General features: G+C 43.1%; 1 protein-coding gene across 9 annotated transcripts in view; it reads left to right on the forward strand.

Moving 5' to 3' along the window:
- Window positions 1-4,286: 4,286 nt before the first annotated feature.
- The window catches only part of nipbla (NIPBL cohesin loading factor a), a 46,315-nt gene continuing 24,005 nt past the window's right edge, over window positions 4,287-26,596 (forward strand). For 3 of the 9 annotated variants that reach the window (XM_079515290.1, XM_079515294.1, XM_079515298.1), the window contains exons 1-13: window positions 4,287-4,689; window positions 6,418-6,481; window positions 7,301-7,447; window positions 7,671-7,836; window positions 13,305-13,405; window positions 13,523-13,637; window positions 13,917-14,101; window positions 16,961-17,109; window positions 17,284-17,374; window positions 17,588-17,809; window positions 18,005-18,253; window positions 19,950-20,710; window positions 21,707-21,938. In XM_079515290.1, the coding sequence (XP_079371416.1) occupies window positions 7,384-7,447; window positions 7,671-7,836; window positions 13,305-13,405; window positions 13,523-13,637; window positions 13,917-14,101; window positions 16,961-17,109; window positions 17,284-17,374; window positions 17,588-17,809; window positions 18,005-18,253; window positions 19,950-20,710; window positions 21,707-21,938 (2,335 nt within the window). In that variant the 5' untranslated portion in view covers window positions 4,287-4,689; window positions 6,418-6,481; window positions 7,301-7,383. Of the gene's footprint in view, window positions 4,690-4,732; window positions 4,812-5,045; window positions 5,065-6,417; window positions 6,482-7,300; window positions 7,448-7,670; window positions 7,837-13,304; window positions 13,406-13,522; window positions 13,638-13,916; window positions 14,102-16,960; window positions 17,110-17,283; window positions 17,375-17,587; window positions 17,810-18,004; window positions 18,254-19,949; window positions 20,711-21,706; window positions 21,939-26,596 lie in introns of those variants that run through there. The other 6 variants (XM_079515296.1, XM_079515297.1, XM_079515295.1 and 3 more) reach the window with 5 other exon arrangements.

Below are 26,596 nucleotides of genomic sequence, written 5' to 3' on the forward strand. Positions count from 1 at the left end.
GAAAATAAAATGTCTGTGTATCTATTATGAATATAGGCTAGGTCAAGGTTTCTGAATTATGAACTAGAAATGCACTGCTACTAACTAATGTCTATTACAACTGCTGTTCGAAATCCTTTAGACCCGTTATTGACCTTATACCATCCTTGAAACGTACCTTAGTTACGTCACCAACAGCCAATAAGGGACCACCATTCTTACCCTGACATACATACATACATACATACATACATACATACATACATACACACAATTACACACAGTCATACATACATACCCAGTCGGTCACAGTACTTGTGTGCTCTGCTTGCCAAAGTAATTATATTTTGACAAATGTAATGCATAGACAGTAATAGACATTTAGGCAGGTCCATTCAACCCTTACTTCTTATCACCTTTTTGTTATGCTATAGCAGTGTGGTTCTCAAAGTTCAGTCCAAGCAGGTACCTTCAGGTTTCTTCAAGGGTGTCCAAACCCTTACAGGTCTGTAATTCAGTGTACAAATGGAACATTTGAACACTCAAAGAGTTATGGGGGTCCTAAAAAAACAAAAACATTTGAGAACCACTGACCTATAGCATAGTGTGCAAAAGAAGCAGGACTAATGGGGAATTATTACCCAGTACTACCACAATAACAGCTGGAAGTTCAGTGCCTTGCTCCGGGACACATTTATAAATGTTCGGGGATGAATGTCTTCTATTTTCCTCCCGAACCCAAAATATAAGAGGGACTTCTCCAAGTACTGGCATTCTCACATTCACTGTAGTACCACAGACGAAAAACAGTCTAAGTCCAAATTTCAGACTGACCCCTCCACGAAAAGGCCTCGTTGTCCTGAACCCTTATCTATCATTTATATATTATGGATCAATAGTGTGGACTTAGACTGTTATTCGTCTGTGGTACTTCCATTAAACTATAGGTAAAAGGTCTGATACACCGAAACAACACTGAAATAGACGATTTTTACACTATGGCAAAGTTCCACACTTGATTTGATGATTGGTGTTCAATTTATGGTGAACTGTGTCCAGTAATATTTAAAATGCTAATGGAGGTAATTTTACATATGAGGACCAAATGTGCAATATTCTACAAGTGCTTCTGCTGACACCTGGAGGTCAATTAAAGGACTTTAACTCAGAATAACAAGTGTAGACTAGACACCACTGTATAAATACTTCTGGAGCATTTCACATTGTTGATTTACTGGTATGTAGGAGAATCTAATTAGTTTTACCTACCTACCTACCCTACACACACACACACACACACACACACACACACGCACACAACTGGCCCCCGTAACATCTGAATCCCCCCCCCCCCTCTGCCTCACTGTATATGTTTCTTTTCCCTTTTTACCTCCTTTAAGATGAATTCATGATCTGTTCTGTTCTTTGACTATATAGAAGTGTCTATTTGTACGTCTCTAAATGTTTTGATGAATTGAACATGGTGGACCCTCTTGTAAACAAGTGTAGGCCCTAATGCTTAATTGGGTCGTCCACTCACAGTTAACAGTCTTTGTATTGAGTTTGTGCTTGAAATGTACTGTAATTCTGCAAACTGTTAATAAATATTTCAATCAATCAATCAATCAAAGCCCACCTCCTGTGACTGGTGTCAACTGTCAACAAAAACAACATCCGGTGTATTTGGGATGTTCGCAAAGACATTGCATGCACAGCTAAACCAATGTGGTAACGCACTTGCATGTTTATACATTGCTGCACTAGATGGCACATATTTTCGAACTGCAGACACTAGGTCAACAATACGCGTGCGCGCACACACACGCACGCACGCACACACACACACACGCACACACACACGCACACGCACAAAATGTGTGGCTCAGGCGGGTCATGATTAATTACACTATTTATAATTTAGGGGATTTATTAGTGTCACTTATTCATACATAGGTACAAGATCAAAATGTTGGTGTGACAAGTTCTGCAGAGACTATGTTAACACAATACAATGTAACAAATCTACTGAGTAACAAATAAGAAAAACAATTAGTAGTATTTTGATGAATTGAACATGGTGGACCCTGTTGTAAACAAGTGTAATGCTTAATTGGGTCGTCCACTCACAGTTAACAGCCTTTGTATTGAGTTTGTGCTTGAAATGTACTGTAATTCTGCAAACTGTTAATAAAATTTTCAATCAATCAATCAAAAGACAGAGTGACAGACCACAGCAAATATGATAAACCTCTTCAGGTAGCAGCAGTTACAAATGTACAAGAAGCAGAAGGCATACATACAAACATAATATGTTTGTATGTATGCCTTCTGCTTCTATTATATTATAATAACAACCAGGAATCAAACCCATGGTCTCCTGCATGGAAAGCCAACATCTTAACCGCTAAGCCAAAGGCAATTGCCTATGGCACAGGGAAGATATTAGACTTTTGAGGCCATCATGCTGAGGCTGTGAACCACTACTGCACTCACCCCTCTTTTGACCTCATCCTCGATCCAGGTCACATCACCATTGTAACACCCAGGAATCGAACCCAGGTCTCCCGTGTGGAAAGCCAACATCTTAACCACTAATTAAAAGGGATATTCCTATGACTTGGGGGGGGGATATTAGACTTTTGAGGCTGTGAGCCACTCTGCTACACACACGCACGCACGCACGCACGCACGCACGCACGCACGCGCACACACACACACACACACACACACACACACACACACACACACACACACACACACACACACACACACACACACACACACACACACACACAGGCTAAGTTTCCTTTGGAATGGTTCCATTTTATAAATGTATCTGCTACACTTTTAGTTGTCTCTCAGGCAAGGAATTAATATTCCAGAGCCTTTCCATAGGCCCTGTAGTTATTATTGGGGTATAATAACTCGTCCTTAATCTGAACGTGAGACATCACCTGACCCTGATCCCGATTGCTTAACCACAGAGACAGGTCTTATTTCGTTATTTTACTCCCATATTTGGTTATGCTCTGTAAGAAGGCTTCACAGCCAAAACATCATGGGTTTTCTGTCCTACTCTGCGTCCTAAATAAAATATTGGCACTTTGGCTATCAGTGTGTGCCGCCACTTTCATGTTCCTTCAAGAATTCTACTCCAGTAAGTTCAGTAACAAGGTATCCCATATTTGTCCTGCTCTTAAGACAGAATACATTTTCAGGTCGGAATACCAATTTGATCCAATCGGGAGAGAGAAGAGAAACCTAAGATCATCAACTGTTTTACAGTTCCAGATTGTTTTAGTTTCATCCTCCAATTGCACATGTTTATTCTGTATTCTATGAGTTCTCCTCCCATGACTGCATAAAATGTGTATGCTGACCTGAACATTCATTTTCTGTTTACTAAGAGCTGTTTGTTCAGTAACAGAGACCCCTGTTACTGAACAAAGACTTGATGATCGGAAATTCTGAATATAACATGGCTTTTCTGTCCCTTGAAGCAAGTTGAAGGACCACATTATGTCAAAGCAATATATTTTATAAAATTAATCTTATGTGATCTCCTGTAAACCATCTGTTAATATACTGCCTCCTGTTAACACCACAGGGGTCAGGTCAGAGATGGTTTGCTGCATGTGTGTTAAATGTGTGTTAAAATGATAACAGGAAGAGTGGGCACTAAGGAAAAGTGGGCACTTAGGTCAAATTGGCTATTTCCCCAAAAAATAAAATATTTTGAAAATTGTGTAATTTATAGGCTATACATGATTCTAAGACGTTTCAACATTCAGGTCTAATATTTCTACAATAAACAAGAAGTTGAAGGATAAATGTAGGTGAGTAGGTCCGATACTAATGATGTTTAGTGCCCACTTTTCTTGTATCCATGATGTACACACACACACACACACACACACACACACACACACACACACACACACACACACACACACACACACACACACACACACACACACACACACACACACACAACAACATACTGTAAACAGTACACACTGTACACACAACACATTTTGATGAATTGAACATGGTGGACCCTCTTGTAAACAAGTGTAATGCTTAATTGGGTCGTCCACTCACAGTTAACAGTCTTTGTATTGAGTTTGTGCTTGAAATGTACTGTAATTCTGCAAACTGTTAATAAATATTTCAATCAATCAATCAAAAACACACAGATCCAACCAAGGGTCGGATCGAAGGTTTATGTTATAGCGCTCTCTAGTGTCCTGAATAGGCATGTGTGGCATGGCATTTCGTTTGGCGCCGATGGAGGGAGTCACTCCAGAGATGCTGGTTCGCTCAGTCAGACGGCAGAACTTCCGGTCGGCATTTTGTTCTGCGAGAGGAGGAGAGCCTCTTGATCATCGCAACAATCGTCATATTTATCATTTACTGGAGAAATTGGCTACGCTCTTTATTTATGTCGCCGTGGAGCGGCTAAAACACCGAAGAACGAATGTTTCCCCATGCATTCACGTTAAAACGTTCACCCTTGCGTGACGGAAGAAGAGCGAATCGGACCGACCCGGATTATTGTTGATAGCTAGCGAGCTAGCTGACAGGCTAGCTGGCGAGCCAGTCGAGTTCCTTTCTGCGAGCTGCGAGAGAGAAGAAAGGGGGAGCTAGAGATACGGACACGGATCGAGCTGAAACACCCCCCCTCCCTCCCTTTGAACGCAACATCCGAAGGTACATTCACCCATTCCATCCACCTCTGTGCATTAAACCCTCCAAATCGGGATAATTAACAGCATCGTGGAATAAATGTGGCGCTGCGTACCAGCGTAGCGTCGTTCTCCGCTGATTGAAAGGTAACGGAAGCTAACCCAACTAGCTGAGCGGGCTAGCGTTAGGTGTGTTTTTGCCTGCCCGCTGTAATCTCGCGTAGCTAGCGCTCCGTGTCGCCGGGGGTCCTCCATAGACGGAGGTCTAGCTACGCGAGACTAGCTGCGCCGAGGCTCGCGGCCTCAACTGGATGTCATTTGTCGAGCCCGAGGATCCGGGGCCGTTTGCCTCGGAATTACATGGCCGAGTCCTCTGCCTCTCTTTTCAGCTAACATAAAGGTAGCTAGCGATGTTAACTTGCACAGCGGTTGCCCTATTTGATGTTTTTAGTTAGCGTGTTTAGCTATCGACGGAAAGCGTTAGTGGCTAAATAACAACAGTGCCGTGCTAGTTTGCGTTAACCACCTAGCCGCAAAAACTCGACTATTGTTGTTAGCAGCCAGGGAGCGTAGTTAGTTAGCTGATGCTAAGCGCGACTGTTACCAGCAGCTACTAACGGTAGCCCCACAGCTATTACAGTCGGATAACTTCGTGGTACCCTGGTCGTTTTTCTTGCAAAATAGTGTGCAGCGATTTGCTTCTGCAACTTTCGTAAGAAGATAAATTCAGGTGGATGGTCATTGGTGGGCTTCTAGGTTTACATTTTGCCGTATGATCAATTCAAAGAGGCTATGTTTTGACTTTGCAAGATTGGTCGGGTCGGCTAATGTTAGTTTTGATTGGTGTCCTGTTTTGAAGTGTTTTGACCTCCCTCTGGCTGACTGAGTACATGCAACATTGAGCTACATCTGAGTAGACTGGTAGGCAAGGAAATGTTGTTAAATAATGACGTTCTACCACGCAAATGTGGCTGCGTCTCCACCACAACAAACATTCATGAAGCTCACTGTTAACGTTAGCCAGCGTGCTAATTAAATATGGTAACTGTTAGCTACAGGAGGATGCAGCCCCCCTCTCCACTACCGCCACCACCATCACCACCATCACAGTGCATCTGTTCCTTTGTGCTGCCTCCTGCCTGTCAGTCTCACAGCTGTCAGCCAAGCCCCTCGCTGCCTACAGAGAGATAGGGCAGAAAGACCGCGTTCGAAAGCTAGCTGTAGCTGGTGTTGTTTACATTATCCACCCTACTGTATACATGGCCATGCTTGTGAAGTTTGAGTATTTCAAATGCGTCCTTGGTGAATGAGTCCGAAATAGCATGCTTTCATATGTTAACACAACATAAGCTACATTAAGTGTGTCATTTTGGTTTTATCCATACCTTTTTCCCCCCACTACATAGTAATCGTATAGCTTTTACATCTGATGTGCCCTATCACATCTAGGCCTACTACACTATATTACTGCTGATTGATTGTCCCATGCATGTGTGTGTAATGTAGGTGTTTATGCAGACATTTTATATAGTATTCATATACCTTTGCAGTATCACTATCTACTACACACTATAATTTGTACTAGACACTTTATTACAGCTGATATTCCATGCATGTTTGTCAATGAATGTAATCTGTGTTTTGGAATAATACACTGGTTTGATGTTTAGCCTAATTGCTGTTGACAGGACATTGGAAATCCAAAGAAATCTGTTCCGTGGTGTCTAATTTAGTGACATTTTCTTTTCTGTAGGAGTAGGACTTTTCTCCGAAATGTCAGTGGGTCCAACCAAGACTGAACAGAGTTCTTCAGAAAGGTATTTCCACCAGCAACCAGTGGCTAGGCTGTGGTTTCACTCATCTAGGCTGCCATAAGCACTCAATTGAGATTATTTAGAGAGGCTTATATTGATGATGTAGCGGAGCAGATTCAGAAAACACATCATTAGGGAAACTATTTAGGTTATATTTCTGGTAAAATATGGGACCTATTGTTGCGTTGCCTCTATATTAACAGCCATATGCAAAATAAAAACAAAGCATTGCATAAGAATGCTCCTCGCTGCTATTCCGAGTTTGTAGTGGAAACCAGGCTTATGCAGTATCCCAGTTTCTCTGGTCATTTCCTTATAGCGTGGGTTGTGTGTCGATTTTTAGAAAATTGCAACCAGATTCTCTCCTCCCACCTGGGAGGTCAGTGGCATATTTTGACAAGGAATTTGACATTTTGAATGCAGCATAGGGCCCTAACATGCCAATTTATTGTACTAGTAGCTCATGTGGTTACTAGGCTTTCATTGCAGTAAGCACTTTACTGCATTTGTTGAAATGCAGATAGTTTGAAAATGTGGTGTTGAAATGTTATGGAACCAGTTACATGTTGACTGGGAGACAAATTTCCTTAAATCAGAGTTAAATATCGGAGATTAGGCAGATGTCGGCGGCCGGCCAGTTAATGAGAAGTTTGGATAATTTCAGGCTAAAATCTGCAACCCTTGTCTCCCGTTTACTTCCTTCACTTCTTCTGTGTCTTCATTTTATCTCTACAATTTCCTTCCCTTCATTCTTTCCCTCCTAAATGCAACTTTCTCATCCCACCTAATTCCTCTCTTTCCTCTGACATTGTTTTCTCCCAGGTGTCAGGAGATGTGAGGACGGGTGTGTCGTCCATCGACCCCCCTGATCTACCTGTGTATCGACACACTCCCCCACCTTCAGCATGAATGGGGATATGCCTCATGTTCCCATCACCACTCTTGCTGGGATCGCTAGCCTCACAGACTGTGAGTTAAACAAAACAAAAAAGCCCATTAACAAACACTCTAGAATATGAGCAGGAAAATGCCATGACAGGTTAATTTAAATGTATAGATTTGATTGTATATTCATTCCCGTCTTTGTCGACCTCCTTTTTCTTACCACAATTTTCCATACCTCCCTGTCTTTCTTGCTTTCCCCCTATCATTCATCTATCTCATTCATCATTTTTCTCTCTCGCTGCCTCAGTGTTGAACCAGCTGCCCCTGCCCTCCCCTCTCCCGGCCACTACCACTAAGAGCCTACTGTACAATGGGAGGATCGCAGAGGATGTCACCTGCCTGCTGGCCTGTCGGGATGAGAACCTGGCTTCTCAGCTTGCCCACGGCCTCAACCAGGTCTCCACAGAACACATGTGAGTATATGAGCAGGAATCTCTGTTAGGGTTGTCATAGTAACGTGTATCACATTAAGAAGCACATCATCAGTGGTCAAACCAATTAGTTGTGTTTTTTGAGTAAGAATTATGATTAACGTGGATATGAGGACAAAACGGAGGCATTGTTAATTTCCATCAGAACAGCTCAGGAAATTGTATCACCGACTTGAGGTAGAATGTGACTGTGCGGAGCCGACACTGGTTTGTTTTAACATTGCCACACCATTTGATTTTAGGCAAGCTTAATGACCTAAAGAATATGGTTCAACACATTTTATAGTATAGGCTATAAGTAGGTTTCGAAATAGTATTTACCTTTTGGTAAATATGCAAGTGACAATGAATGCAGTCCAAGTTGCTTTTTTCTTATTTGACAAGAAGCAAAACTCTTTTTATATGCTGATGCTCTGATGTTATATAATTCTTTCGGCAACGTTTGATGTAGCTTATGACCTTCAGTAAACACTTAACTTTCACATGACTAAACTACCTTTCGTGCTATTTTGCTGGAAATTTTGATTGGTGTCATATTGAAATGGATTGATGTATTGAAATTTATTTAAAAAAAACGTGATCAGTGAAGTTTGTAGACCCTCCTGATTATTCGCTTGCCAGCCTGATGAGATTTCTAAAATGGGATTTGAGAAAATGATGGAGCAAAAATGCAGATGACTTTGCAGATGAGTTTATTTATTTTTTAATTATTTTTAGATAAGTGTGATAAGGCAAACTTGATCATTGGTGTCATGAAATGGGTGTCATCATTACTTGTTACTGACTAGTGGGTAGAATTTGTAACCTGCTGATTTTGTTTATTACGGTTAAAAACGAGCACGAATGCATTGAAGCCTATGGCACAGTGGGGTGGCCATTCGCTGTACAGTATGTTCTGCTCATGCGCCATTCGTCCATGGATGTTTCGTCTCAGGCATGCGCCATTTGTCCATCCCACGAAATGTCCATGAGTGTCTTGAATGTGGCATTGTGTGCCCACGGTTTGGCTGGCCAGCGCAGCACCATGGGAAAAAGATTCTGCACTGATAGAAATGAGGTCTGAGGGGCACAGTCGGCACTGTCGCCTCACAGCTAGAAGGTCCTTGGTTTGATGCCCGCTGGGGACACTGGGCGCTGGGGGCGTGTTCTCTGCTGTGCTTGGCAATAAATACTGAAACCAGATATAATCATTAAGGAAAGTCCGAGATATCATTTTAAGAACTTGAGCGTTTTGTCATGCTCAGCTGTCAGCTTGTTGCGCTGTTCCGTCTCTCGTCTAAGATAATTGTTGACGCTGATCGAAGCTAAAGATTAGCTTGCATGGAGCTAAGGCTGAAACTTTGCTGCTGTTGTTGTCAAACTTGCCACGGTTGGGAATCCATCTCTTTATTTTTTGCACTCAGCTGTTGGGTCTTTTTTGTTTTATAATACTCCCATACGGCTGCGGCTACATTGCATTGCTGCTTTCGCCAACCGAGGAGCAGCAACAGCCTAGTGCTGCTGGCTAGTGGACAGTGGCTAGCAGCGAAGCAGCCTGCCCTGCACTGTGCACTCTGACTGGCTGCCTCTCTGCTAGTGCAACAACATTGCTGCGACTAGGCTGGATGGAACAAAGTACCAGAGTGGACTAGTGGAATGGAGTGCTTGGATGGGAGCGTTTGATGGGTCATTTTCGCTGTAGTCCGATCCCGATCACGTTTTTTGGCTGATATCGGCCCGATATCCGATCCGTGGATCGGATCGCGGCATCCTACATTGAAGGAAACATGAGGTCAGTCCATTGCTCTCCCCAGGTTGGCAGAGGGAGTGTAGCGCCCAGGATTAAACTAGACAATTGACACTGGGTGAAAATCTTGGGATAAAAAGTTTAAAAAAAGAAAGAAATGACGTCTGATGACCCCCTTTCTTTGCTCTTAAGCCCGCTGCCAGATTGGGCAACATGCAATGCTTTAATTGGACTAAAGGCAGTGAGAAAAAGCACTCACCCTGTACAAGTGTGGCAGAAATGGGTAGATAATTAAGTTATATATATCATGTCATGTTTGGTGCTGATCATATGAAGAGGATGGTAGTGCAGTAGTCACACGTTGACGAAGTATTCCCCCCCCCTCTAGTCAATAGCCAAATCTCTCTTTGAAAACGACTGCTTTTTATCTAGCTAAACTACACCACAGATTGGTGAACCAATAGGATCCACCGGCTGTTTTCGCCGGCAAATTTGAATCTATACCGGAAATCACACAGGCGGGGCTAGGCTAAGTTGACTCAAATGCCGATTTGGGGGCTTATTGTGTTTTCTGGCACACAGGCTACAAACAATCCTACTATAAATGCGCCACGTCTCTGCGTGCGTGCGTGCGTGTACGGTTGTAATGCACGTAACTCGAGAACCGTTTGCCCCACCGACTTCAAATTCGACACATGCGTTCCACACCCCCTCAGGGAGTGCAGTGCCCGTTATCGGTTGGACCCACGGTTCTCCAGAACCACCACAAAAGGCTCTGGTCAGGCTCTGCCAGTGGGCCTAATCAGCCTAAATCCCCTCACCTGTGCAATTTCCAGCCTCTGCTTTAGCCAATTTATTGCCATGGCAACCCCACACTTGCCAATTGATTACTTAACCAGTCCACTTTTCAGTGAGTTTGCAATCTTCAGACACAGGCAGACAGCCATGTGGGACACAGACAGACAGTTAAAATGGGTGTTATGACAACAGGTATTGCATACTACAGAGATCTCCATATACAGTATGGGCACAAAAGGGACAGACAGATAGTTACGGTAAAACGGGTTACTATGACAACGGGTATTATTAGGTTTCCAAGTTGCATCGTTCCCAAGTAGGCCGGTGGCCGACGGGCACCTACAGGTCTAGTAGGTAAAATGTACACAGTCAGTGACAGTGACCGTCCAGCGACAATTTAGTGATGTTAATTTAACTCGGAGAGGGCAGAAATGGGACCAAATAGACCTGTGATCCATGTATTTGTACCCTCGTGATCTCATATTTACAAAAACTATTTTTAGCCACCCGCTCCTATTGAACTTAATTCCTGCTTTCCTGTGTTGCTGCCTGGACGGTCCCGGACGGTTAGAGCTGTATGTGTATGAGGACGTCATACATACATACACACATAGTCTTTGACGGCCACTTCACACTGGTCATTAGTCGGCGACCCCACCCGTTTCTTGAAAAAACAACAAAACAAATTTGTTGCCAATACCGACCCCAACAGCACCTCCCCGCGACCCCACTTTGTGTCGCGACCCATAGTTTAAGAACCATTGTCAACCAGTAGGTGCCCTACCTGACACCACGGTCTACATATCTCAATGGAAGAGTAGGGAGACGACCTCCAACCACTGCACATGTATGTGCTTGTTATATAATCCTAACTGGGTGCACGTCAACATGAAGAGAATAATGCAAGCACTCACATGTTCTGTTCTTCATGTACTTATTTTATTTTTATGTTGGAAGGGAAGTACAGAATGTGAGTGCTGTCATTATTCTCTTTAGCTTTCCATCATTTTTACACTGCCACATTGAAACATTGTCAGAACTTTACCTCTTAATTGGGATGGTGTTGAGTTGAATTGGCCTCAGTCTGAAAAATATCAAGGGTGGTGCGTTGATGTACTTTACTTGATGTACACATTGCCACACGTCCGTACAGCTACTGACCATATCGCTACAGCTGAGCTGATGACAAGCTCATTTACAGCCATATATTTACAGAGCTTGTATGTAGATCTGTTGTTGATGTACACATTGCCACACGTCCGTACAGCTACTGACCATATCTCTGCAGCTGAGCTGATGACAAGCTCATTTACAGCCATATATTTACAGAGCTTGTATGTAGATCTGTTGTTTTTTTTATAACTAACCAATGTGCTTTTAACAACTGTTCAAATTAGGTACAAACTGGGGATGTGAAACATGCTCAATAAAAGATTATTATGCTTTGTCTGGTTGAAAAGCAACGGGCTTTGTGCAGACAACACGGGCAACATTTTCATGCAGATGACCTTTAATATTTGTATTATTTAGAAGCAATGTTAAACATACTTTGAGTGACTGGGCAGTATAGAGTTATAACTACAGATGGATGCTTACATCGGGGGGAAATGGAGCGTATCTTATTACAATGTAACTTGTACTTGTGCATCTTCTTTGGTTGGAGTTGATCTGTATACTTCCATTGAAAAATGTAGAACATTGGTCTCAGATAGGAAATGTACTGGTTGGCAAGTAGTAGTGCCTGAAGCTCATAGGTGCAATGACTTCCCAGGACAAGCAGGGATTATGTCTCCCATGTTGGTGACCCAGGTTCAAATCCCGGGTAGGACATGAAAGTTACGGATTGCAGTTTTAAAGAGGTCTACACAACAAACTTTGTTGTCCTGACTACTTATTATTGGTGTTGCACCATCAGTCTGGTCCAAAGTAAGAAATAATTGGAAATAACTCCATGCCAGGAGGTGGCAGTGGTCTGCAGTCTTAAGTGGAAGCTGATGCAGCATTGACAAAAAGAGACGGAGCATTACCCTTGAGTTGGTTATTGAGCACATGTTATCTTATATTTTAAATGGGTGACGAACTGTAAACTTGCTGTAATAGGGAAAAAAACTAACGAGAGAGTGCAACAACGAGAAAAATCACAGAGAGCTCTGCCCCCTGTCTGCCACCCCGCTGCTATCAACATCTGACGATCAATGCCTTGCTACGACCAACGGCCGTGTACACACGGCATACACACTGCACACATTACAACAGATTTTTGGCCACAGACACTCAACACAATCAACGCAGATGTTTAACGAGTAGGATTTGTCGCTTGCCTTTTGTAAACAAAACATTCAATGTTGGCCCCTCTTCTTATACCATCAGTTAATAAATCAGGATTTCCAGCATTAACCTCACAGTTTACCTGGAACTTTGAAGGGAGAATGTAGTGCACTCAGACTGCAGATGCAGACTACAGCACCTTTCGTTAGTGCTGCACAATGAATAGAAAAATGATTGAGATTCAGACACATGCGATCTCATTAATACATTTGAGCAAGAATCGTGCAGCACTAGTTGGCTGTCCAATTAATTTGAGTTACTCTTATGTTTTTGCTACAAGAGAGCGACTTTAAGCGGTTTAAGTCAAGCACTTTGATGTCTGTTTAAAGCCACAGTAGTTGGCTACAGGTGTACACAGTTTGAATCTAGTAATGTTCAGCAACTACGGACTAAAGACAATACATATTTTCATGGAAACAAAAAGAGCCGTGTGAGAATCGTGATCTCAATTCTTGTGGAGGAAAATCGAGATTCACATTTGAGAATCGTGCAGTACTGCCTGTCGTTGAGGATTCCTTTCATTCTTAATACTTTGTGTGATCCATTTGGCTTTCTGGATATTTGAATAATGCGATCAAACCCTTTCTCTGAATTCCAGAGAGCTAAAGGACAACCTGGGTAGTGATGAGCCAGAGGGAGATGCACCACTGCTGCTGCAGACCATGTTGGCCAGGAACCCCGGCATCTTCAGGGAGAAAAGTATGGCAAGACACTGACAAGAACACGCACATTCATACAGATGTTCTCATGTGCATTTATTTTTGTCGTCAAATGTAATGGCTCCATCTGAACTAGTTTGTTTTTCCTCTTCCTAAGCAGATGTCATGCAGCAGCCACTGGTACCACCGTACAAGATGTCCCAGAATTCCATGCATAGCCCGGCCCAGTCTGGGAACTTCCAGCAGGCAGCCATTTCTCCTAACCCATCGAGGTAAGGCAGCATGTGTTGAATGGCACAGTCAATGACCACTCCTTCCTCCTGTTCTAACATTTGCTTTCATTTGACTTTTTCAGTTCCTCTTTTCCTGATTCCTTTAGCAGTATCCATTCCAATTTAATATCTGTAGTGCTATTGAAGAAAGTTATTGAAAGGTGTCTACTGTCTACAATATATTTTTTTAAGATTGGAAAATACCCCCCCAAAAAACAAAAACAAAATTCTACTACTCTTCTTCCTCCACCCTCTTCCCCATTCCTTCACTCTCCCCAGTCGTTTTGTGTCTCCCCAAAGCGGCACCAGTAGCAGATACAACATGGGCCAGCAGAACAGTCCAGTGCCCAGCCCCTACACTCCTCAGAGCCCTGCCACTGGCTACATGCAGCAGTACCCCCACCAACAACCACCCAGCTACAACCAGCACCAACAGATACAGCAAGGTGATGGGAGTGAGTGTGGTATGTTGTAATGTACAGTATATGTGAGTGCATATTGGAAATGGAGACATAGCATGGATACATGCAAAGACTTTTGCTGCTGTGTTTTTGATCGTATCAGACATATACTGTAGATGCTGAAAGTACTAAGAACTATGTAGGATAAAATGTAGGTGATGAAGGTTTGTTCTGGCATAGATCCAATTGGTCCGCCGTGTAATAAGCCCATTTCCCGCAGGCATATAAAGCCGGTAATCCACTGGCGATGTTCCATATTGGCGTCATGTGGGAACAATAGCAGGTGTCGATTGCAGTTGTATTTCACTCAGTCAATCTTGCCACTCGACCTTGTATAATGTACATAACATTTCCCTCGCAGCTGGAGTGGGAATGAAAGTGTCAGAATGCTGTAGTGATGGTGAATGACATTTTGTTATAGGAACAAAATTGCTTCATAACTGGCGTTATTGAATTAAAAACATTTTTTTAAAGTCAATTTCACATTCTATTCATGACTAACGTGTCACTCAACATTTCCTGATGTTATAAAAGTAGCATAGCTCTTTAATGAATAGCTCAGCCTCAGTGTGTATGTTTTGTGGGTAGGGAGTTGCAGGTGGAGAGAGAGAGCATGCATGTGTGTGACAGTGAGGCTGGAGATTGGATCAGTTAAAGGGTAAGACCACTTTTTTAGAGGTTTGGGTTGTTTTCTTACCTTATTATGGGCAAACTAGTCCATTCCATGAGTTATTTCGCTCCGTTGTGTTGTTTATTAGAAATTTGAGAAATAAAAAAAGTCGCTCATTGACTTCCATTGTAATGGGGAAACAGCTCTCAAAGTCAGTCTTTTAGCACATGAACCAACTCAACAAAAGCTGATTCTGACAGTTTATGACACCAGGAAAACTCATACGGTTTTATTTTCGTCTTTTAAGATAGATTTATAAAGTTACTATTTTAGTCGGAGATAGACTGAAGCAGTGCTACGGCGTTCCCAACTCTCGCGGATCGTCTTGCGAGGTTTCGTTTGTAAACAGAAGTCTCCACGCTGTTTGAGATGCATCCAGCTGCAGCCTCGCATATGAGCAGTTCCAGACACCGACACTTTACACACTTCTTCTAAAGTGTCTTCTAAAGTGTCTCCCTCAAACACGTCCATTGTGTATGTTTTTAGTGACAAGCGGACGAGATCAAATCCATGTGTTTACATCCCCGTCATTTCCAATAAGGAAGTGGTGTACAGTTTTGGTCCAATCAGATCGTTTTTCACAGCAGTGATTTGGTCGGCGTAGGCATACCTACCGGATCTTCTTTCTACACAAATTAGTCAAAACAAGACAAAGTTGACATTTTTTATTAAAAATAAAACCGTATGAGTTTTCCTGATGTCATAAACTGTCAGAATCAGCTTTTGTTGCGTTCATTTATGTGCTAAAATAGTGACTTTGAGAGCTGTTAATCCGTTACAATGGAAGTCAATGGACCCTATTTTTCATTTCTTAAATTGCTAATAAACAACACAACGGAGCGAAATAACTCATGGAATGGAATAGTTTGCCCATAATAAGGTAAGAAAACAACCCAAACCTCTAAAAAAGTGGTCTTACCCTTTAAGTTAGCAGTAGCTGTGAGGGTATGAGTGGTAGATGATTTCTGATTCTGGTTCATCAGTGCAACACTGATGAAGGCTGGATAGCCGAAACGTTTGTCCCTGTTCAAATATGAAATAAACAATTTGAACTGAAGTCTTGGTGTGTGCGACCCACTACTGTTATTTTGATATGTTTTGAAGCGCACCTGTAGTCAGAGCGCGGTGGTCACATGAAGAGTAAATCATGACAACAAACAAAACATTTCGGGCCGAACAAATAATTAGAAGAAGAAACACTTCTTTTGTTGTTTTTCTTCTGTAATTGGGTGCCATTTTAGCACCTGTTGGTACCCTAAACATATAGACATAGGGAGGGACATAGGGACAGACAGACATTGCTGTGCCTTGGAGTGCCTGCACCACTCAAACAAAAACAAAAAAATCAAAGCTTGTACATCCAGTGATTAAAATCAGGTGCCGGAGAGAAAGACGGTCTCAAAAAAGGAAAAATACTACACACTGTATCTTGCTCCACAAGTGATTTGTTTTTATTACCACCACAAGGGATGTTTTGAGCTTACTAGCTCTTCCTCAGACCAAAGATTTTGCAATGATAGTAGCCCGTGGTGGTAATAAAATAACTTGTGCAGTGTGTGGACTCTACTTTTTATGTGTTTGATATAATATCCCGATTTGTCTAGTCTTGCGTAGCCAGACAACTATTCCACAATCTCCCAATGCTATATAGAGTCTGGAACTACACCTCCCGAAATCTGAGTAATCTGTTTGGTGAAACGGAAGTGGGGAGGTGGCTCCATTTCCACTTTATATTTTACTGATAGAGCTTCCGTTGCTCCAGACTGTATGACGGAAGCATTTGAAAATTGCGAGAGGCAATAGTCTGGCAACGCGAGACTATGATTTTCCCTACTAGTATAAAAACATATTCTGGACCCCTCTATACTGCACTTCAATGTACCTTATTGATCAGTAGCGAAAAAACTAAAAGGACTCCGGTAACCTGGAATGTACAATCATGTCAAGACTGTAGTGCACTCGTTTGTCTTGTCACTATTATTCTCTTATTTTCTTTTCTTTTTTCCTTTTTTTGTCTGTTTAATGTTTAACTTGTCTGTATTTGTTTGTATAATCTTTCTATGTTGTTGTTTCTATGTTTTAAAAAAATTGGGTGGTTCTATTAGTATTGTATATTGCAATTGAACAGATAATAAATGAACAATAAAAATACATTGGAGAAAAATTAAAACATATTCTCCATTATCTGCCAGTGTCTGTGGCCAGCCCAATGGTTCCTGGTGGCATAAGAAACATCCATGAGGGCAAGGTGTCTGGTCAGATGGCCAATGCTGCAAACCACCACCCAGATAGACATGGCACTGAGGACTACCTGAACATTGTGCACCGACTGGGTAATGAGGTAAGAGGGCAACCCTTCTAAAGAGAGTTGAGAATCTTTATTGAGGATGGATATTTTGGCCTGCTTCTGACTTGCCTCAAGGCGCTTCTGTGGTCAATCTTGGGTGTTGGAATTGTTTTATGCTCGGACCTTTCAGCGTGTGTGTGTGTATGTGTGTATGTGGTCTGTGTCCAGGAGGGAGACTCGGCTATGAGGAATGCTTCCTTTCCTCTGAGGTCGCCACAGTCTGGCTGTTCCCCGGCAGGGAGTGATGGAACACCCAAATGTAAGTACAAATATAGACATATCCTCTCACATTTATAGGAACAGCTGTTATCTGTTCTTTACAGCTCACATTAATCACAAATAAAGAGCAGTTTGATGTAATCGTAGTCATCTTTTGCTTAGTTTTTTTCTTTAGTGGTCTGTATGTCACATACATTCTTTATTATTGTGACAGTATTTCACCTGATCTCATCTTGTCCTTGTTCTCTCCCAGCGGGTTCTCGCCCCCCGCTGATCCTACAGTCGCCCCCTCCCTATGCTGCTTCACCGAGGGAGGGCGGGCCTGACCAGAAACAGCAGCTCCAACAGAGGAAGAAAGGCCCTGCGGTGAAAGAGGAGAAAGACATGTATGACATTGTAAGCTCTCCAAACAAGGACTCCACCAAACTCACGCTCAAGCTATCCAGGGTCAAATCCAATGAGTCTGACACACCAGGTAAGTTTCTTGTAAAACAACTTTCAAATGTAGTCCATTTAAGAGTTTGATTTGGCTCAGCCTGGCGTCCAATATCCCATGTTTACCCTACCTCTATTTCATACCTCCCTTCACTGACTTCATAAAGTATGTTCAGTGATGAATTGAATACCACCAAAGCAGCACTTGACAACTGTATTTTACAATCTTCCCCAGGAGACTCTGTGCCAGGCATGGACCAGAACGACAACATGGAGACAGAGCTGGGTTTTCAGCAAGTACCTGTTCTCCAGCAGAACCTGGGTGCCCGGCAGCAGCAGGCCTCCCAGCAGACGGGGGGCGCCAGTGGCCTCCAGCCTCCCTCCTCCCCTTATGATGAGGCTGAGTTGGATGCCTTGGCTGAGATTGAGAGGATAGAGCGAGAGTCGGCTAGTGAGAAATGCTCTAAGGAGGTGCAAGACAAAGGTATGTAAGACACTCAATGGAATACACCTACTGCTCTGGAAGAAATGAAGAGACAAAATTATTAGTTTTTCCAGTTCCAGTTATCCAGTACTATTTATAGGTATGTGTTACACAGTTAGAGGCATCTCTCCTGTCACCTGCGACACATGCCAAGTTTTAAGTCGGTTGGTCAGATGCCCGAATTATTTAGGGACATGCATACATACACACACACACACACACACACACACACACACACACACACACACACACACACACACACACACACACACACACACACACACACACACAGACAGTTTTCTTTAAAATGTTTTCATGTCAAGGAATCCCAAAATTATATGCATTTGGCTGCGGACACGCATCTCAAAAGATTTTCAGAAGCAAAAAATATTCACGTTTGTTCAAAAATAATATCCAACCAATGTGACTCATTCACTGCCGGAGTAAATAAATAATTCACCCTCTGTCATCGATTTTCAGTTTTTCCTCTCACCCTTTAAGGGTATTTCTCTCCTCTACGATTGATCCCCTGACGGTTGATAAATACGGAGCCTTTCAGCTTTAGTGACTCATAGGTTAGCAAAGAACGCCATCTAGCGTAAAAACTAAAAACACGAAAGTCATCTTTGCAATGTGGGCTTTGGAAAAGAAAATGTCCAGTTTTTTTGTACCATTTTAATTCTGATTGCAAATTGTTAATTTCCTAAGAATGTTTTGCCTGTTTTTTGTGTTGAGTATTTCTGATCCAGCCAGAGCCACCTGATTATGCTCTCTCTCTCTCTCTCTCTCTCGTGCAAAAACTGTGCACGTGTGTGTGTGTGTGTGTGTGTGTGTGTGTGTGTGTGTGTGTGTGTGTGTGTGTGTGTGTGTGTGTGTGTGTGTGTGTGTGTGTGTGTGTGTGTGTGTGTGTGTGTGTGTGTGTGTGTGTGTGTGTGTGTGTGTGTGTGTGTGTGCGTGTGCGTGCTTCTGCTGGTTGCATCGGAAACATAGCTGTTATTTTGCATGCCTGTGTTGTGGAACACATAATAGCCTACACAGCTTAACATGGGGAAAGTTACACACTCACCTACCCCAGGTGATGGCGATACTAATCACTGTAGTCTTACCGTGCAAAACTTCTGTCGAAAGGGGTGCTTGTTAAAGTTGATAGCTGTTTCAACTTTCTCCCTCGTATTTCTAGTTTATTGAAATAATGTCATGCACATTTGTCCAGTGCATATCCTACTGCAGGCTTTGTTGACTAGATTTAGAGGCTCTTGCTCTTTCAAGCTCTTGCTACTGAAATGATCGATTATTTATATGGAGAAATCCAGTCAGTGGGTGGGGCTTAGTGACGGGCTAATTATGATAAAGCAATAAGCCACAAGAAGTCTCAGGTTACCAGGCATTTTATAATGGCTGAGGGGCGTAGTCTCTGACCCTCTGAGAGGGTCGGAGACACTCCGCTTCACGTCGTGTCTCACTACTGTAACAGCCTCTCAGACGCTGTTACTGTTAATACAAATATTCGGCGATGGACTCATCCAATCCATGATTGCCGATATATTCGTCCCATCGACCCAACCTTATGCTCTAATCATTATTACGATCAGAATTAGAATTTCTGGGTGTTTCTTTGCCGTTAACTGTCCAATCTGATTTCTCTTTATTTATTTAATTCTGTCTTTCCTTCCGGTCATTTTTCCACTCTCTGCAGACAAGCCGTTAAAGAAGAGGAAGCAGGACAATTTCCCCCTGGAACCGGGAGCAGGGGGGCCAGGTGGCCCCACTGGAGCCCCGGGCAGTGGACCGGCGGGAGGAGGTAACGCCGGAAAGCTGACCCCTCAAGAGGCCTCCGCTGCTGGCAATGGAGCAAGCCGTCCTCCCCTCATGGTGAGCATCGACCTCCAGCATGCAGGCAGGGTTGATGGCCAGCTAGACCCCTGTCTGGCTGCCCCTATCCCAGCCCTGGAGGCCCAGCGCTGGCCTGAAGAACCAGCTAGTGGACCCGCAGCAGCAGAAGGTTCTGACACCGTTCTGCGGCTGAAACCAGACGGGCGACCAGAAGTGATCAAGAACCGATTGGATAAACACGATGGCAGACGAGATGGCAGAGACGCATCAAGGCACCGGCATGATGGGAAGCCTTCCTCAGAAAGAAGGGGCGAGCCCAACAAGCCGTCCAGCCGTGGGGAACACGGGCGAGACAGGGACAGAGACTCTGACAGAGAGAAGAGGCATCGAAGTGAAACTGGTAAAGACAGTCGGGATCGGCGGTCGCCTGAGGACCGCTACCGGAATGATCGAGACAAGCCTGGGTACCGGTCCTCTTCTTCTGGAGATCCTGGCCGGAGTAGCAGCAGGCCAGACGTGCCCAAACCAGCGTCCTCTGGTTCTAGTGGCAAGATTCCAGACTCGTTTCCTGCTCACCTCCTGGGAGGACAAAGTGGAACGTTGAAAAATTTCCAGATCCCTAAGGTGATCTGGACTGTTTCAAAGAAATACATACCCACTGATTATTATGCCATTACTGCCTGCAAACTCATTTAACCCATTGATGCCTGATGCAACGTATACGTTGTTCTACCCTTGATGCCGGCGTGCTCTCTGCGTCTCATCAGCTATTGCTATACATGTAGCAGCATAACTATTTAAAAAAATAATTAATCCGAATTTGAAGGTTTTTAGAAACCTTAGGTCAGGCCCTAGAAGGCGTTCCCAGATTCGGCCTCAGGCATCAATGGGTTAACCAAAATCATGCAACTGCTCAGTGCTCATTTGCTTTAGTTTTCATTTTAAATCATTGCCATCTTTAAGACTTTTGGTTTGCATAGGGATGGTTAGTAAAATTTACATATTTGGAGAAAACTTGGTTAAAGATAGGGTGTCGTGAGTTTTCTCCCCCTAAAACATGATCATCAGGTACTATGATTATACTACAACTTTTATTTTATTTTATTTTATTTCAGAATGTGTTAAAATTATGTTTTTATGTGGCCACACCCACCAGTTCATTAAGTATACCTGATTCTCACCTTTGCACCACCCACTTGAACTTAAGCCTCGCCCACAGCTGGTGTAAGATAATGGGGGAGGGTTAGGGTTATTATGATGTCACTAAAGTGGTGTATTTAAATGTGTCCTTTTGACTCAAAGACTTTCAGCTTTCAGGAAGAAACCAAAAATACACCACACCTGGGGGCTATTTAAAGTAATGTTAACTCCATAGACACATACAAAACAGAAAAAGTAAAATAATCATGGCAATCCATCTTTAACATGTTGTCAGACACTTGGCCTAACCATGTGAAATGGGTGGAAATACATGAATCAGTTTTTGTCCTTAGTTCAACCAAAAGTGATTTGTCCCAAAGCTTCCTATCAGATACTACTAACATAATAGTTGAGGACCCAACTTGTTTCTGGCTTTCAAACATTATACAAAATTGTCAAACGCTTTTCTCTTTTTCTCAGGTCAAACGTGACAAGGATGGTAGTTTGGTACCTGGGGTAGGCCCAGGTCTGGTACCCCAGACCTGGGCCGAACCCAAGGTTAGGCTGGAGAGGCTAGGTCTGATCGAGGACTTTAAGAAGAGGCCTAAGCCTGTGGTGGTGTTGAAGAAGCTTTCCATCGAGCAGGTCCAGAGGATCATCAGGCACAGCAGGTCTGGAAGAAACAGGCTCTCCTCGGGGAAGTCCAGTAAAAGTAAGGACAAATCTTCATAGTCTTTCTCATTTCTTCTCATAGAGACGATGTGCTCTCCTAAACCTCTTTTTGAGGAGCGTTAACCCCTCCTATGTCCAGCTTTGAGGGTCTGTGTAAACGCAAACATTGAACATACAAGTGTGTAAATACAAACGTTGAAGACAAACGTGTGTGTAAACACAAACATTGAAGACAAACGTGTGTAAACACAAAAATTGAAGACAAAAGTGAGGATGCAAATTGTGATTGGCCAGAATGAGATGATGTATGTATGATAAGAGCGCCCCTCACTTCACATGGGTGTGATTTTTATTTCACATACGGATCAGTCTGTTAGTTTGTTCTTCAGAATGTTTGTTCACGTGCACCTTTTTAACTTGTAACCTTCATTGCCTATTATTATCCGGAAGTGTGTTAATCACGAGGGAGGGAGTGTACTTGAGGGTCTATGCTGCGATTTGGAATCTTAAGTTGAAGTGCCTAGTATGGATACATCATTTTGGCGGCAGCAAGGATGTACACACTAGGATTACCCTCAGCTGTAGTGTGTATCACTTCTTGCCCTTTTACCACTAGCTGCAAGTTACAATTTTATGTACACTCCCCCTGGTAGCTACAACTGTCAGTAGACCGACTGAAGTCCTTAAACCAGAAACCTAACCGCAAGCACGGGAGCAGCGCATGTCCGACCGCATGTCCAACCGTTGTTTCCGCATGTTGGTGTGTCTAATCTGTGTGTGCATCACCCTTCAATTCTGCAACAAGCACTATACTCAGCAAAAAGCACTACAACTCTGACTGAGTAAATACGGGTTGCTCTAGTGTTGTTTCTGTCTAAGGACATGTGTTGTTTCTGTCTAAGGACATGTCTTGCTGTAGTGTTGTCTAAGAAGCTGTTGCTGTAGTGCTGTTTCTGTCTAAGGACATGTCTTGCTGTAGTGCTGTTTCTGTCTAAGGACATGTCTTGCTGTAGTGTTGTCTAAGAAGCTGTTGCTGTAGTGCTGTTTCTGTCTAAGGACATGTCTTGCTGTAGTGTTGTCTAAGAAGCTGTTGCTGTAGTGCTGTTGCTGTCTAAGGACATGTATTGCTGTAGTGTTGTTTCTGTCTGACATGTGTTGCTGTAGTGTTGTTTCTGTCTGACATGTGTTGCTGTAGTGTTGTTTCTGTCTAAGGACATGTGTTGCTTGCTGTAGTGTTGTTTCTGTCTGACATGTGTTGCTGTAGTGTTGTTTCTGTCTGACATGTGTTGCTGTAGTGTTGTTTCTGTCTGACATGTGTTGCTGTAGTGTTGTTTCTGTCTGACATGTGTTGCTGTAGTGTTGTTTCTGTCTGACATGTGTTGCTGTAGTGTTGTTTCTGTCTGACATGTGTTGCTGTAGTGTTGTTTCTGTCTGACATGTGTTGCTGTAGTGTTGTTTCTGTCTGACATGTGTTGCTGTAGTGTTGTTTCTGTCTGACATGTGTTGCTGTAGTGTTGTTTCTGTCTAAGGACATGTGTTGCTGTAGTGTTGTTTCTGTCTAAGGACATGTGTTGCGGTAGTGTTGTTTCTGTCTGACATGTGTTGCTGTAGTGTTGTTTCTGTCTGACATGTGTTGCTGTAGTGTTGTTTCTGTCTGGCATGTGTTGCTGTAGTGTTGTTTCTGTCTAAGGTCATGTGTTGCTGTAGTGTTGTTTCTGTCTAAGGTCATGTGTTGCTGTAGGGTTGTTTCTGTATAAGGTCATGTGTTGCTGTAGTGTTGTTTCTGTTTAAGGACATGTGTTGTAGTGCTGCCAACGAATATTCCATATTCGAACGAATTTTCGAATAAAAAAAATAAATGAATAACTGAATATATAAAATTAAGGTTTGAATTTTAAAAATAAATGCTGTGCAAGTTTTCGCGAGACGGTGCCGTGGGTAAGCGTTGTGAGCTTGTAGATTATTTATATTTGCCACGCGACACGCCGACATCGGCATACATTGAAGAATAAATCAGCTGCCTCGCACTCTTCCTAAACGCAGACTACGCAGGCTGCGTAGGTTCCCCGATTCACAAAAGGCCCCCACCCGCCCTGCGCAAAGTCGGCAAAGAGCGTGCTACGTTATTTGCGCACGGACGTTGCGCAAAGAACGGTGAGCACAGGGCGGGCGGGGCCGCGGGGGCCTTTTACGTTCTTTGCGCAGTGAGTGTACGCTGCTCAGAAGGGTGAAATCTTCCATCAACAGCGAACACCGAAACTGTTTTATTTTGCTTCGGTGTTGTTTCGGACGGACGGGAGAGTATATTTTTAGACAACATACGAAGGATCTATCACTCATCAATCTTCAATCATGAAGCGACTTTATCCTTCAGGAAATTATAAAAAGATAAATAAAATGCGTAAGGATGAACTGCGGCGCCGGTCCGGCAGCAGCAGCAATGCAGTGTTCTGTTCTGTGAATTAATACTGCCTCCGTGCCTCGTTTTGATAAGGCTATGTGTGGTAGGATGGCTCATTTAAGAAAAATGTCGGTGAGGTTTTACGGGAGAAGGGAGAATGCATGTGTTGTGTTCCAACTCGTTTTTCAGCCGCGCCAATGCGCGGAGAGAGAGAGAGTTGCGCCAGCAATGCGATCTTAAATGTTATGTCTCAGGTTGTATTGGTGTAAATATAATTATTAAAAAATCTGAATGGCCCCGAATCGAAATCGAAATCCGAATGGCTCGAATTGCTCGAATCCACGTGGGTTTTTGAAATGAATATCCGAATGTAATTTTTGGACAATTCTGGCAGCACTAATGTGTTGCTGTAGTGCTGTTTCTGTCTGACTTGTGTTGCTGTAGTGTTGTTTCTGTCTAAGGACATGTGTTGCTGTAGTGTTGTTTCTGTATAAGGTCATGTGTTGCTGTAGTGTTGTTTCTGTCTGACATGTGTTGCTGTAGTGTTGTTTCTGTCTAAGGACATGTGTTGCTGTAGTGTTGTTTCTGTCTGACATGTGTTGCTGTAGTGTTGTTTTTGTCTGACATGTGTTGCTGTAGTGTTTTTTCTGTCTGACATGTGTTGCTGTAGTGTTGTTTCTGTCTGACATGTGTTGCTGTAGTGTTGTTTCTGTCTGACATGTGTTGCTGTAGTGTTGTTTCTGTCTGACATGTGTTGCTGTAGTGTTGTTTCTGTCTAAGGACATGTGTTGCTGTAGTGTTGTTTCTGTCTAAGGTCATGTGTTGCTGTAGTGTTGTTTCTGTCTAAGGACATGTGTTGCTGTAGTGTTGTTTCTGTCTAAGGACATGTGTTGCTGTAGTGTTGTTTCTGTCTAAGGACATGTGTTGCTGTAGTGTTGTTTCTGTCTAAGGACATGTGTTGCTGTAGTGTTGTTTCTGTTTAAGGACATGTGTTGCTGTAGTGTTGTTTCTGTTTAAGGACATGTGTTGCTGTAGTGTTGTTTCTGTCTGACATGTGTTGCTGTAGTGTTGTTGCTGTCTGACATGTGTTGCTGTAGTGTTGTTTCTGTCTAAGGACATGTGTTGCTGTAGTGTTGTTTCTGTCTAAGGACATGTGTTGCTGTAGTGTTGTTTCTGTCTGACATGTGTTGCTGTAGTGTTGTTTCTGTCTGACATGTGTTGCTGTAGTGTTGTTTCTGTCTAAGGACATGTGTTGCTGTAGTGTTGTTTCTGTCTAAGGACATGTGTTGCTGTAGTGTTGTTGCTGTAGTGCTGTTTCTGTCTAAGAACCTGTCCCGGCCTTGTCCTTTCCTATTCGGCACGCCAAGACCCCCCACCCCCGGCCCATGTTGCTCCTGGAGAGTCCACAAAGCACAAACGCCTCACAAGGAAGCCATAACTGAGTCACTCAAATGGCTTCAAATCTTCAAATGTGCATTTTTTGCTCTATGCACAGGCAGCAGCCATATTGGAAAGACATTGGACCTCTTCCATACTTCCTTTAGAGGTGTGTTACCATTGATACTAATGAATGCTCTGTTCCATTCTGGTCAAAGAGAGTGAGTGTTTTGATATTGTGCATCTTGGCTCACTGATAACACTCTGCAACATCAGAGGCCCAGTGAGCCTCATGTTTCCTTGAGAGGGTTCCAAATGTCCCATTTCTGTCCAACTCTGAGAGTGTCCAAATGGACCTGTGATAGTTCATTTTGTTAGATTTGTACACTTAGAGTTATGGGGGCCTTGAATTGAAAAGTTTGAGAACCACTGTGCTACACTAATTGGAACTAGAGTTCTCAATCTCTGCCCGGCCCGACCCGGCCCGACATTTTCGGGTGGGGCCGGGCCCAAAATGCACGATAATTAGTCGGGCCGGGCCGAGCCTCGGGCTCTGTGATTTTCCGTGATTTCTTTTATTTTTTTTTATAATTTTATTATAACAAAAATAACAATTCTGTTTGTGTAATGTATGTATTTAATATGAAGAGGGCTGAGCTGGTGAATGTTGGCGATTAACTTTTACAGTTTAGGCTATTATACTATTGAAGGAGGAGGCGGCGATGATCAGCAGCAGGCAGCAGCGCACCAAAGTGACAGAATAGAACGGTGGTTGTTGAACTTGCTACCGCTGGCTGGCCTCTGGTTTGCCAACCAAATGAGCTGCTTTACTGCTCAGCATCAACTATATAACTTAAGTCAACTTGCCATATGCTTAAATATTTTATAAGACCATCGATTTATCCGCAATAGCTCGTTTT

Source organism: Electrona antarctica, assembly GCF_951216825.1.
Source record: "Electrona antarctica genome assembly, chromosome: 12".
Lineage (NCBI taxonomy): Eukaryota > Metazoa > Chordata > Actinopteri > Myctophiformes > Myctophidae > Electrona > Electrona antarctica.